Raw genomic sequence first — 13,570 nt, 5'->3', positions numbered from 1 at the left:
ATGCTTCAAACTCACCCAGATATGCAAAAATTAATGTTTTTCTTTCTCGTCTCTGGACAAACTAGGGTGTTAAGGTGTTTTCATCTACTGATGTAGAGGATTACACAGGTAAGTATTAGGGAACAACATATAAAACTGTATGGGAGTATTGGAAGAGACATTACTAGAACTCTAGGCAACACTGGATTAATTTTTAATTTTGGCAACTTTTAAAAGCAACAAGTTACAGCTGCTGTACACAGTATTTGGCTCAACTTCTGGGGACCAATTTACAAACCTCTGTGCCTAACATACCCCATTCTTAGGAGTGATAAACTGTGATTTGTAGATGGCATTGAGGGACATGGCTGAAATGCACATTTTTTGTTTCTACATTCTCTACACAGATTGAGCTGATCATGGCAGGTGCTTTCACCAAATGAGTTACAGTATTTAATGGCTTGTTTAAAATGCACAAGGAGAGACATCTGAAATGGAAAGCTACTCTGGAAAGAAACTGTCATTTACCTTTGAGCTGTGGCTGGGTCCATATCTCCTTTACTGAGTCACTGGGTCTGTTATAAACTTTGTCCAAGAGAATTGGGTGTCCTTCATCAAAGAAATATGAGCATAGGATTGCTATGGGTGTAGTGGAGCCTCCAATATTGTACCTTTTCAAGAATTAAAAATATTAAGGAAACAAGTGAAAATTTGTGTCAGGCAGTAAATCTTCCTTCCCAAGTATTGTTCCATAACATCAGTCCCGAAAAGGCTTATGGCTACATTTTGATACATTTACATTCATTCTCCCCTATCACCATTTGCACTTCTATCAGATCAACAAAATCCTGTCTAAGAGTGTTGGAGTTTTATTGCCCACAACTGATTTCAAAAGCAAATACAAAACATAAAAGTCTTATTTTTTTCTTGGTGTTACGTAGAAAAAATCAGAAGGTAAGCAAAGACTCTAAATCTGCAGAGAAACATCATACTCTTGTTATTTTACTCTGAGTAACCCATTCTGTTCCTGGTGTCGGCAGCAAGGAGTGAATACATAAACCCTAAAACACAAAGTAGATTCCAATTAAAGCAACATATGTTTGTAGAACTGTTGTGTTCCTATTTTTTGCTACACAAAATGGGAAAACTTAGAAGTTTAGATAAGTCCATCTTTTTTGTGTCTAAAGATTGCGTTAGTTGCTTCATTTAGCACAGTCGTAGTTGAAAACTTTGGTCATTGTTTAATTCCATAGCAGTCTCTGAAGATTAATTTTACTGAAGAGCTTGTCATTGGAGAACCCCTGCTATGAATACACAAAATTAACTGCCAAAATATTTTTTCCTGTCACTTTTCACTAATACTAGAGCACATACAACTCTAGAAATGTTTGTACTTTGCTTACTGATAGAGTGTGGATATAGTACTTTCCTCTAGGTGATGTTAGGTGTACCTAGCACAGACATTCCAGCAAAAACCTGCTAGAAAATGAGTTTATTCAGTTCAATCTATAGCTAAGATTTTGCACCTCTGGAAAAGGATCTGACAGTCCCAGAGGCCTCTGTTCCGAAGAGTGAAGCTACATCTTTATTCTTCAGCATTTGGGAGCTGCATGATTGACACTGTGATTGGCTAGAAGTTAAATAACCATCTACAGTGTGTCCCTGATAGTGCTGTGCTGCCAGGAGGTGCTGCTGCTGCACAGCCCATGCGACAGCTCAGCCCAGCAGAGCCCAGTTTCCTTCAGGTGCCATCACGGCTGAAGTTGATGGCAGGCAGGGCAATGCTGGAATGCTCTTCCTGGGACTCTCTTGCAGACACTGAAACTGCAGTAACTTTAGTCAGTAATAATGTCTGAGCAGTTGCTTGAGTTTGAACTTAAATTTTGGATGCTAGTGCTCCTTCTTACAGATGCCTTGTGTGACCTTAGGGAGGCCTTTTAGTTCATCAGTGTCTCTTGTCAATGCTGTGAGAGTTAAAAATATGAAGTTCATGAGTGGCACAGCTGTTCCAGGAAGGGGAACTATTAAAGTGAGAGACATTATGCATTATGGTTAATCCCATGCAAAATTGAAATTATCCAAATATGAAGTTCATGAGTGGTACAGCTGTTTCACGGAGGAAAACTTGTAAAATGAGAAACATTATTCATTACAGTTAATCCCATGCAAAATTTAAATCATTAGCCTTAAAATTATAAGATTGGCTTACAGAGAATTTCAAAAGGCTTGTTTAGGGTTCTCTTTTGTATGTCTTCAGAGACTGGGTCTCTTATGTGCACTCAAAGGACTGAAAATACATTAAATATAAAAAAATAAACCAAACCAAAACAACACAAGAAAGGAGCTATAACGAGACCATTTGGTACCTGAGACGTGATTTCATCTTTGCTGCTTCAGTGCCCCCAGCCCTGAAATTTTTAGCTTGGGAGAAAACTGGGGCAAGAAAGAGGAAAGTCCCAGTCCTATCTCAAGTCTATTGGAAGATGGTGGTGCTTTTGCTGAATTCAAATCCAGTCATGGGTGTGTTATGTTCGTCGCTGCCTTGCCTCCTCTGTTCTCACATAGTAAGATCTCTGTCTCTGCTCTCATCACTGTGGTCATCTTTTCCTCCCTATGATGCAAATCCCAATTACTTCCCAAATTGGAAATTTGGGATTAAGAAGATTACCAAATATTAAGAGCCCCATGATAACAATAGACACAAGTGGTTCTAGCATTAAAACCAAGTCCTTACAAAGTCCTTCTTTTCTTTGGTTTATATTTGTAATCTTCTGGGCTCACACACATTAACTCTGGACCACAACAAGGGCATTACTTCCCTAAATACTGTGTAGGAAATGTGAATGTTTTATATTAATCTGCTTTGATTGCTGGTGAAAAATGAATGACATCTTATTGCTCATAAGATTTGGAGCACTATTGACACACTGGAGTGTCCAACAGAATTCTAAGAAGAGGGCAGGTGTACAATGCTGCAGCTTGGTGCAGCAGGGCCCAGGAGTGCTACAGTACCTCTAGGCACCTCTGTGCTCTGTGCACAAGGCCCGTTCTGTACAGACCTGATTGCCCAGAATTATTTAGCACTGCAGATATGGCAAATTAAATGTTGTAACACAGCCTTGCACATAGTCTGTCTTTTTGACTGTTGAATCACTTGGCCACTACATGAAGTAAATATTTATTTTATAAATATATATATATGGTACATGGAGAGTTAGATTAGAAAGAAGTTAGAGAAATAAAACAAATGTAACATCCAGAACTGCATTCTGCAAACTATTCCCTAAATTTGCCTATTTAGTTCTAAACATCTCAAGTGATGATACAATTTATTTTGAGATATACTTCCAGACTGTTATTATTTTCCTTGGCTGTTTTTCTTTTCTCATTTAATCCCAGCAATGTTAGCCTGTAAACAGGATAGTAAGCCATGTAAAGCTAATTCACTGTTACAAATAAAATGCTGTTTTGAAAGAGCTTTGGTTATTTGCCATTCAAAGGTTTACCTCAGGTCTATGATTAATGCATCTGTGTGAACAATTTTCTTCCAAACAAGCTCTATGATTAGGTCGGACACCTGGGTTAGAAGTTCACTGTCTCCAAACATATCAAATCTCAGATAGCCGATGTTGTTTTCAAATACATTTGTGTGGAATGAAAACCTAATCAAATCTTCAAATACTTCTGGTGGAGGGATCTGAAAGAGTTTGGAAAAACAAAACAAATCATTTGCTGGCACTGGTAGCTCGACACAAAATTATGTGGCTCATGTTAATCCAGGGGGGACACGTGTGAGGAATGTGACCGAGTTTGAAAAACATAATAAATTTTACAACATTTTTGCATGTTAAACATAGGTTAGCATTGCGTGATGCATTTTTGCACAGTATAAAATGCATCAATAACATGCCCAGAATCTGGATCAGGCGCCTATTTGCCAGAGCTCATTTTATTTTTCAAAAATACAAGAATTTCCTTAGAGCAAAGAGGTTAAAAGAACAATCCCAACCTGCAGCATAGATCCCAGGCCTGCCATCCAAGCCCACATGTTGCCTTTGTGAGTTCTTTCTAGACACGGCACCTGGGACTTTCATAATCTCTTTACTGGCCTCATCTGACAAACAGCTGCTGGCCGCAGGTGCGAGTGGCCCCAGCCCCTCTTAATGACCCAGTCCCTGTGACAGTGAGGAACCTGATGTGTCTGGGCATGTGCTAGGATACTCATGAAGTAGACATGCTAAATCTCTTCTATGGTGGCCATGTGCCTGGAGTCTCACGTGTTAGGTTGCAATTTATTTAATTTTGCTTAGCTTATGTTATTAAACAGTGGACTGTTTTAGTAGCAATGTGTAGCCAAATAATAAAGTTATCCTAGTAACCCCTGTATGCATTGAGACATAGCCAGTTCCTATTGCCAACCTTCTGTTTTGCATGCAGTATCTGAAAATGGAATAGTCTCCTTCAGCTTGAGGTAAGAATTTAGAATACATACAACTTATATGACCTTCAGCCATTTGGTATTTTCTCCTCTGTTGCTGTGAAAATGGTATTATACCTTTTTAATCAGTTGCCCTCTGCCATAGCTCATCCCCAGACAATCCATTCTTTCACACTCGAAAGAACAAGGAGTCAGCAACGAACCATGTGCTAGCAGGTGCTCTTCAAGTCGACAACATGCCACAGAACTGGGGAGGCACTTGGGCCTTCTGCAACTACAGAGAAGTCAAGTAATCTCCTGACCTCTATATAGTGCTCTGGCCTGGAGTTTTGCTCCTGCTGAAAGCAGATCTGCCACAGCAGAAAGAGTTTTTTCCGAGGTGTGTGAATGCAGCTGTGCTTGACGTTACCTAGGGGAAAATTACCCACCATATGACACTTCATCATTGAGCTCCTGATGTATGCCAAAATTACCAAAATTTCAATCATTAATTTAAAAGCCCTGTTGGCCAGTAGTTGTTGACTTGACGATAAGAGCAAATTCTTTTCTGTACCCTTCTTTATCACTTTACCTTGTGAAAATAACCGTTGTATCTGGACTGTAAACACATCAGTCCAGCAGAACTGAGTTTGTCATTTCCATTCCACTTCCCAGTGACAGCAGTGTTACTTGATCTGTCCACTGTACTTTGATTAACAAATCACAGTTTTGAAAAATATATTCAGCATGCATTGATTGTTCTGACAGAACTTATATCTACTTCAGAGATACTGGTCCTCCCAGGAGGAAAATAAAAACATCACCCATTACTAACATCTGCAAGTAAAACTGATGTGTTACTCTCAGCTGCTTACTAATGATATTTTAATTGAACACACAAATGTCTTATCTCTGTCTCCAGCGCTAATTGCTAAATGCATACCTAGAAACATGTTGATTAAGAATAGTATCTGCCTGATGAATTTTTTCTCTACTTATTCTTTTACTGTGATGCATCTTATTTTTGTTCCCTGAGGACTTCAGCACTGCTAACTGTTGAAAATTCATTACAAATTTCAAGGTGGGCAGGTTTCTCTTAAAGCCCCAGGTCTCAAGGGCTGAAATAAATGTGCAAGGATCTAAATGAAAGCCATTCTTGGCTGCAGGAAAAGTTATGAAAATGTATCTATTCTAAAAGCTCTAAGACTGGATATCACATGAAGAGCACTCAGAATGTAATTTTGGGGTGCCAGGGAAAGCATCTGAATTTTTCAGCAGAAGAGGTGAGGAGCCTGTGACTGGTATGAGAGAGTTACTGCCCTGCAAAACTGCAGATTCATGACACTGGCACATGGGCCACATGCTGCAGGTACCTAAGGAGGTAAGTCAAGCTTCAGGGAGCAACCAGGTGCTCTCTTTGGAAGGCAGGGCTCTGCTGGCCAAGGACAAGCTGGGACAGGATGCAGCTGAAAGTAAGATCCTGCTGCTCAGTCAGACAATGTTTACATACAAATGACTTGTTGTTAAATGTAAGTCCTCAGGTGCACACTATAAACAATGAGGCTAGGCTAAAGGACCTCCAAGCTAGCACCACTTTAAGCCAAGGAAAAGTGTTTTTTCATTAACTATATTGTGTCTACAGTCCTGTTCTGCAGACTCCTTCCACAGGTGAGTGGCCTAAATATAACATATGATATGACACAAAATAGGACCGTGGAATGCTGCCCTGGGACTTGTGTATAGAGTTAGATCCCTGATTCTGTTACCGACACAAACCCCAACCATCAGCAAATCGCTTTTCCAAATGTGCCTCTCTTCCCTCTTTTCTCTCCTTTCATCTCTCCGTTAAGTTGTTTTTAGATAGAAGCTGTTTTTTCAAAGCTATTTTTGTGCTGACTGTTTTAAGGTAACTCTGATTTTCATTAAGGTTGCTAGTGCTGCCAACTGCTGGCTGTGAAAATATTATCAGGCAATACCCTTGTGCTGCTGCAAACCCTGAGATAAGTTTAAGAACCATGAGATCTTGAGGGCTGAATGGCAGGGTTGCACTTTTCTTAGAACATTTGGGTTCCTTGTGTACGCTCACAGGTTGGAATGGAACTGTCCATCCTAGCAGGGCCCCCAGCTCAAGGACTGAGCAGGATCAGCTATAGCCCTGACAGCTCATTCTCATTTGCTCTTAACAACACACATTTCACTGGGTGACTTCCAAGCAATCCACCGTAGTACGTCACCAGCCTTTCTATAAGAAAGATGTTTCTAAGATCTAGTGTAAACAGTATAAGTTGACTACTTTGTACTCTTTAAGTGCATTACTTCTTGACCTATTTACTATGGACAAGGGAACAGATTATTCTTTTCATATCTGAAACAGTCTCTTATGTATCTGCGTTTTCATGTCTCCTCTCAGTTTTCCTCTCTCTGGAATAAACAACTCAAATATTTTAAATTTTTTCAAGATTAGTTTTATTCAGTCTTCTCTTTACTCCTGTTCCTCTTTTCTGCTGCCTCTGTACTTGAGCCACATCTTTCCAGAAAACCATTGCCCAGGTCTGTGCATATTATACTCTAGATGAATTTTCTTTAGACTAAATGTAGCAGAAGATTTCATGTCTTACTAATTATACTCATCCTTATCCATTCCAGTTTGATGATGATGAGTATTTACTGCAACAGCTTGACCCTATTAATTTGTGCTCAGGTTATGAACTCTGAAGAACCCATTTACATTTTTACAGGACTTCCCCTAAACAAGCTACTTTCCTCCCAGAGTTGTGCAGTGAATTACTATCACCCTAGAAACAAGCAAGCAAAGATTGCAAAAGGTGAAGAGCCAATGAGAGTTAAACACAAGATACTTTTCTCTTGCATAAACTTGCATAGTTCCACTGACTTTACTGTGGTTATGTCAATATAAATCAACATCATATGGACCTATAACAATTGTTTGTCCACCTTTTAGCAATAGATGCAGCAATTTGATTATTTATCTTGACGCTTGGAGGCTGAGCATTTTGATTTCACTCATTAATGAAAGGATATAAGCAAACTGTACTTCTTTCTGGTGAAACATCTCTAACTATTGTCTCCTTCAGCAAGTACAACACTCTTCTATACATACATATTATTCATCTGGAAACAGGAGGACTTGAAATGCAGGAACAATTTTTATAAAGGATTAATTTTTGCTTTTTATTCTGATCATCATTTTCAGCTGCTTATGTAAACTATCATGACAAAAATTCTCTTAGGTGTAAAGACTGCATTAAAAGTAGTTGGTGATTAAGAAGAGGCCAGAAGAATCACTCAGGGAGACCCCTCATCACTTGAAATGGGCTTTACAATTATGCCAAAATCAGGCAGCTGTTCTTCCATAGGTAGAAACTCAGTCACAAACACAAATGTTTCAGTATGCAAAGGAAGGTGTAACTGGAGAGGGAGACAGAAGAATAAGAAGCAGGGATTATTGAACTGCAGGTCAGCAAGTTTACAGAGCTCTGCCTTATAAGCAAAATGTTATTTTCTGGATCACAAAAAATATATACAAAATTTGCCTCTGGGAAGTCTGACTTTGGAAAGTAGCATTTATGCAGCTGACAACTCTGACTAGAAGTGACCTTGCTGCTGCTTAGAGGAGACATATTCACTACTCTTTACTATGCTTCAGCAGCTATTCTAGTGCAGCAGATGCAAAGGTCTGCACGCATTTCACTTGTCTGTCTCCTATGTCCCATCCCATCTTTCCTGTAGTTATTCATCATCACTTTCAGTTAATTGTGTTGGATCTGCTTCACTGTCAAGGTCATTAACAGTAAAATCCTGCTGTCAAGGGAGAGGGTGGCTTGGAACATAGGTAGCACAAGAGAAAAACTAGCTCTTAGGTTTTTAAGGAATAAATGTGATATAGATCAAGAGAGACACTATGTCCATGTATTGGGCTGCCAAATTTTTAATTTTTAAAAAAATTTACAAATGCAGCTAGTGCCATCATATATGCTTCACTGTAATCTAAAGGTATTTGCTCTCTGGGGTATACCTGAAATGTTCCACAGAAATCATCCCTCTTATGGCTGCAAAAGCAAAACAGGAGATGAAGGTACTCTTGCTGCCCAAGGCTCTGTGGAATGGGCGAATTTTCTTTTACCTCCATCTCAAGGGAAATCCTTTACTTAAGTGACTTCAGCATCTTTGTTAACATCTTAATGCTTTCTTGTCTGTTTGATTTCCAATTTCCTCCAGCAATATGAGGGAATGCTTATGCCTCTGGAAACCATTTTAGTCTCATAAGAGACGTGATTCTCTGCTCTTTACACATTATTTCACCAAGGAGAAATCTTACATTTGTACTGATTGTCATCCAGACTGATGTGATTTCTTTCTTATGGATGTATACCTGACCTCTTCCAATCATTTTGCTTGACGAAGAACTATGGTAAAACAGAGGCATTGAATAGTATAATGGCATTTCTTCACTAGCTGTATCAGGATCAGAATTTTATGTCATGTGACAAATAAGATACTTGTCCACTACATCCTGTTCTGAATATTCAAAGTCTGAATAAACTAAGTAATATCTGAACAAGTAAAACACCACCAACAATATTCAATAACAGCCTTCAGTGAATACAGTGACCAATTTGCAAGATTTTTCCATTCTGTAGAATGGGGAGAAATTATGATGTGTCACTACTGATATGTTGATAATAATTGAGCAGGGAACTCTGTCAAAAGCATTGAAATATTTGAGAGTGAAGTTTTCTACACTCAACCAAGTTAGGAAGGAGAGTGCTGGAATAGAAAACTCCTTTAATTAATTATTTCCATTTAATCTTAAAAGCAAGAATGGGGCCAGCATCTCTTGGTTAGCAAACTTGGAAAAAAAATCTGCCCCTGGCAATGCTTAGACTTTGTCCTTGACCTTAGTATTTGTGGTAATACCACAAAGGTCATAGCCACTTTAAATCATGCATGCCAAAAATTTCAGAGTGTGGAAGTCCACGGATTTCCTCCCCCAGGAAACATTTAATAGTTACCTGACACTTGGTCTACTCTGGTTCATTGCAAAGGCAAATGCATTCTCTTCAAAAAGTAATTTTATGATTCCCTGGAGAAAATACGTCTCTGATAGCCATGCTAGTGCAGTAGCCAGAAAGCAGCTAACTCCATCCAAGAAAGGGATCAGGTTATCCTAACCCTCTATTTAATTTGAAGACGGAATTTTAACAAGTGCTCCTGGGAGCCCCCTCCAGCACAACAATGAACAAGAAAGATTGGCAAGGCAGACCAGTGTATAAACACTCAGGCTCAGAACAAAGCACAGACTGTTATGCAAACCACACAGCAAGGGCAAAAGTAGATTATTAAAAATCAATTTCTCCCTGGGGTCACCTAACTTCCACCCAGATACTTCTTCCAAAGAATTTCTAGGGCACTGGGAAACTGTCTGATGCTGAGCATGAGACACAATTAGAACAACTTTCCACTGCCACTACCGAAGGAGTTGCTTATTATTCTGGTGTAATAGATGTCAGTTACTACAATTTTATATAGAGAAGTCCATCAAAGAGTACATGGCTGCATGTTTAGTGAGTTATATGCATTTACTCTAGTCCAACTAAACTTCCTCAAATTACGACCTGGGTTTGAAACCAGAGGGTTTCTGCATTAATTACAACTGGAAAAGCTGCAGCATTGGAAGAGGAGGGATCACAGAGGTATCTTTCCTCTAACCCTAAAGAGCTGCATTGTTGCTTGTGGCATACGGCAGCTGAAATTTACAGCCTGAAGCTTGTTCCCAAGATGCATGCATCTAGAACTCCCATCTAATTCTACAAGCTACTACCCTAAGTGCCAGAGACAGCTCAGCCTACAAAACCTACTCAGGCACTGGCTTTTCCTCTGGGTACTGGTAAATTCGGGTGGGTTTATGGTATGGGCTAGAAAAAAGATAAGGTATCTGACTCAATGCTCCCATTCCAGCTGGCATCTCTATAACTGAGTATGAGAGAACTGTACCTGTTTTGGCATGATCCCTGGGATGCTGTCCTTGGCATGTTCAGGGATGTAAAGTAATTTCAGGTGTTCATCATCAGAAAGAGATTGTAAGATGGCAGTCACCTTCCCAGCGAGTTCTTCCTCTGTATGGATCCTTTTGTAATTGTCCTTGTTGATGTTCTTGGTGAGGTTGGATGCTATAACAGTCCCAATGTCCACAAAGGCATAATTATCTGCCACAAGCTTGCCTACAGTTTGCAATATTTGTGGCACCTGGGCACGCAGGTTGGCAATGTGTTGAGCTACAGACATGGCTTCACTGGCCTGGATGGTGATGTGTGGCTCCACTCCAGACACACTCCATACTTTTCCAGTGACTGGGCTGAGCACCACTTGGCTGGGGATGGAGGCATATAGGGAGCTGTTACCAACACGATAAATGCCCACCGAGAGGGATCCACCAACTGTGGGCTCACCAATAACTGTGGCCCGGTGTAGATCCTTCATAGAGCGAGTGAAAGCCTCAGCTGCTGAGCCACTCATATGGCTTGTTAGGATATAGATGTCCTTGAGGGAGCCATATCTCTTGCCAGAGAGCTGGGGGAGAGTCCACACCTCTGTGCTGTGGGAGGTACTACGGTCGAAGACAGTGTAGAGGTGTTTCCGAGGCTCAGGCTCAAAGAAGTAGGAACAAAGTATTGGGATGGCAGTGGAGTAGCCACCTGTGTTGTACCTCATGTCAATAATCATGGCATCCGTGTCCACCAGCTTGTTCCATACCATCTGCAACAGCTGTGGCCCAATGGCCTTCACTGTTTCTGCCTCAGCCATCATATCAAAGCGAAGGTAACCTAGGTTCCCTGGCAATACCTCAATTTTGAAGAGTGCCTCAATGATGTAGCTCAGCTCTTCAGGGCTGGGAATCACATTGGGAAGCTGCTCTTCTGGTGTTGGTTCCACATGGCTGTGGAAGACATGAAGCCGATGGTCTCCAGAGGCCTCCTGCAAGTCACTGGTAAGCTGAGAAGCCAAAGTCTCTGAGTCTATAGCTGATCGATAACCTCCCTGGGCCCGTTTGGTGCTGAGCATAGCACTGGCCTTACCAGCCACTTCTGGGATGGCATAGTGAGCCTCTAGGAGTTGCCCAGTACCCTCTAGAAGTACTCCCATGTTCTTGTGGAAGGCTAGCACTTCTTCGGCCTTTTCCAGTGCATCCTCAGCCAACACTATGGCATCAGGAACAACTCCTCCACCCATCCAGCTCTCCCCATGGTTGTCAATGAAGGTGATAACAGGAACTGTGATAGTCAGGCCATGGGTTATTCCTGGCGCAGGCTGTAGCAGAGGGAAGGTACGGGTGTGCGAGAGGCTTCCTGCTGTGATCTCACCAATCAGCGTGGCACGGCCTAGGGACTGCATGAGGTAAGCAAACTCCTCAGCAGCTGTAGCAGTGTGGTGGCTGGTGAGCAGGTAGACGCCACGCTTAGCCCCATAGGACTTGCCCAGCAATTCTGCCTGGCTGTTGTGCTCCTGCGTATGGTTGGTGCATCTGTCATAAGTTGTGAAGAGATGGACAGGATCAGCAGCAGGGTCTTGGAAATAAGAGAGTAGCACAGGCACAGCAGAGGAGGAAGGGCCTCCAGGGTTGTAACGTAGGTCCATGATCAAGTTCTCTGTATTTTGAAGGGGCTCCCACACTTTGCGTACAATGTAAGGCCCCAGCTTAGCAAGCACAGAGGCATCTGCAAACTCATCGAAGCGCATGTAACCAACATTGCCTGGCAACACTGACACCTTGAAGACAGTATCCACCAAGGCATGCAGCAGCTGCTCATTGTCAGGTAAGTCAGCTGCCATTCCAATTGGCTTCTCGGCTGGGAGATCTGCAGCTTCACCTGGCATCATGACTTGAACCATCAGACGGGGGTCTTCAGATAAGGTCTGCAACTCAGTATTGAGTTTGGTGGCCAAGTCCTCGGATGACTGCACAGAAGAGAAGTCAGAGGTGGCAAGGTGCCGCAGTAGCGCAGGCACTCTCTCCACTAGGCTGTAATAGTCCTTCAATATGTTTTTGAGGTGGCTAATGGTGCCAGGCACTGCTCTGCGCACTGCCAGGATGTCCAAGGATTTCTGCAAGGCTTGCTCTGCCTCAGTAGCCACACATGGCATCACCCCACTCACTTCCCAGCTCTGTCCACCCCCACTCAAGGGGCTCACAGATCGTGACACAGGAACCATCATATAAAAATTGGAAGGACCAATACGCAGCTTCTGGATGTCCAGTGAGCCCCCGGCTGTCTTCTCTCCAACAGTGATAGCTCTGTTCATGTGCTTGAGGATGTAAGCTACATCTTCAGCCACTCCTGTGGTGTGGCGGCTGATCAGAACAATGACATCCTTTTCTTTGCTGTACCTCTCTCCCAACACCTTTGGAAGTGTCCATATCTCTGTGGTGGTGTTGGAGGGACGATTGTACACAGTCTCAACATGCAGCATCTTGTCTTCTTCATGCAAGTATGAGATGATGAAGGGGAGGCCAGAAATCTGTCCCCCAGTGCTGTGACGAAGATCTATCACCAGGGCAGATGTCTCCATCAGTGTCTTCCAGACCTTGTCCACCAGAAAAGCTCCAACTTTCTGCACAACGTCCTCTCCTATGATATAATCAATCCTCAGGTAGCCAACATTGCCGTCCAGCTTGCCATACATGACCACATGCTCAATAAGACTCAGGAGTTGCTCACGGGTAGGGGAAACCTCAGCTTCTTGTTTGGGAGCTGCACGTGGTAATGGCTCATAGGAAATCACCAGTCTTGGGTCATTCAGAGCACCCTGCACTCCAGCTGTCAAGACACTTGCCAGCATTTTTGGATCTGAGATGTCCAGGATCTCCCCGCTCTTGATTGCTTGTTCAATGGCTTCTTGCATTCCCACTAGGTTTTCAGGATAACAGTAATTGTCCAGAAGGACTTTAGCCATGTCCAGCACTAGAGCTGGCTGAAAGATTTCCTCAGCAGGTATGCTGCACATGATCAGTGCTGAAAACAGCAAGAAATGTGTCCTGATCATTTTGTCTTTGTATGGAATAGAAAAGAAGTCAGAAGCTCTTATCGATCAAGATGAACATAGCTCTCCAATGACTCTGAATCGCACTGAAATCCCTGTGTTGAATCCAGGTGC

At 42.0% G+C, this 13,570-nt stretch overlaps 1 protein-coding gene across 1 annotated transcript in view; it reads right to left on the bottom strand.

Moving 5' to 3' along the window:
* The window catches only part of RBP3 (retinol binding protein 3), an 18,307-nt gene extending 4,737 nt beyond the window's left edge, over positions 1 to 13,570 (bottom strand). The window contains exons 1-3 of the mRNA XM_032116236.1: positions 10,412 to 13,570; positions 3,486 to 3,676; positions 508 to 650 (exon numbers count right to left, since the gene is read on the bottom strand). Of these exons, the coding sequence (XP_031972127.1) occupies positions 508 to 650; positions 3,486 to 3,676; positions 10,412 to 13,459 (3,382 nt within the window). The 5' untranslated portion in view covers positions 13,460 to 13,570. The remainder of the gene's footprint in view (positions 1 to 507; positions 651 to 3,485; positions 3,677 to 10,411) is intronic.

Source organism: Corvus moneduloides, chromosome 8 (genome assembly GCF_009650955.1).
Source record: "Corvus moneduloides isolate bCorMon1 chromosome 8, bCorMon1.pri, whole genome shotgun sequence".
Lineage (NCBI taxonomy): Eukaryota > Metazoa > Chordata > Aves > Passeriformes > Corvidae > Corvus > Corvus moneduloides.
Note: the sequence above shows the minus strand (reverse complement) of the source record. Positions and strands in the feature narration are given on the sequence as shown.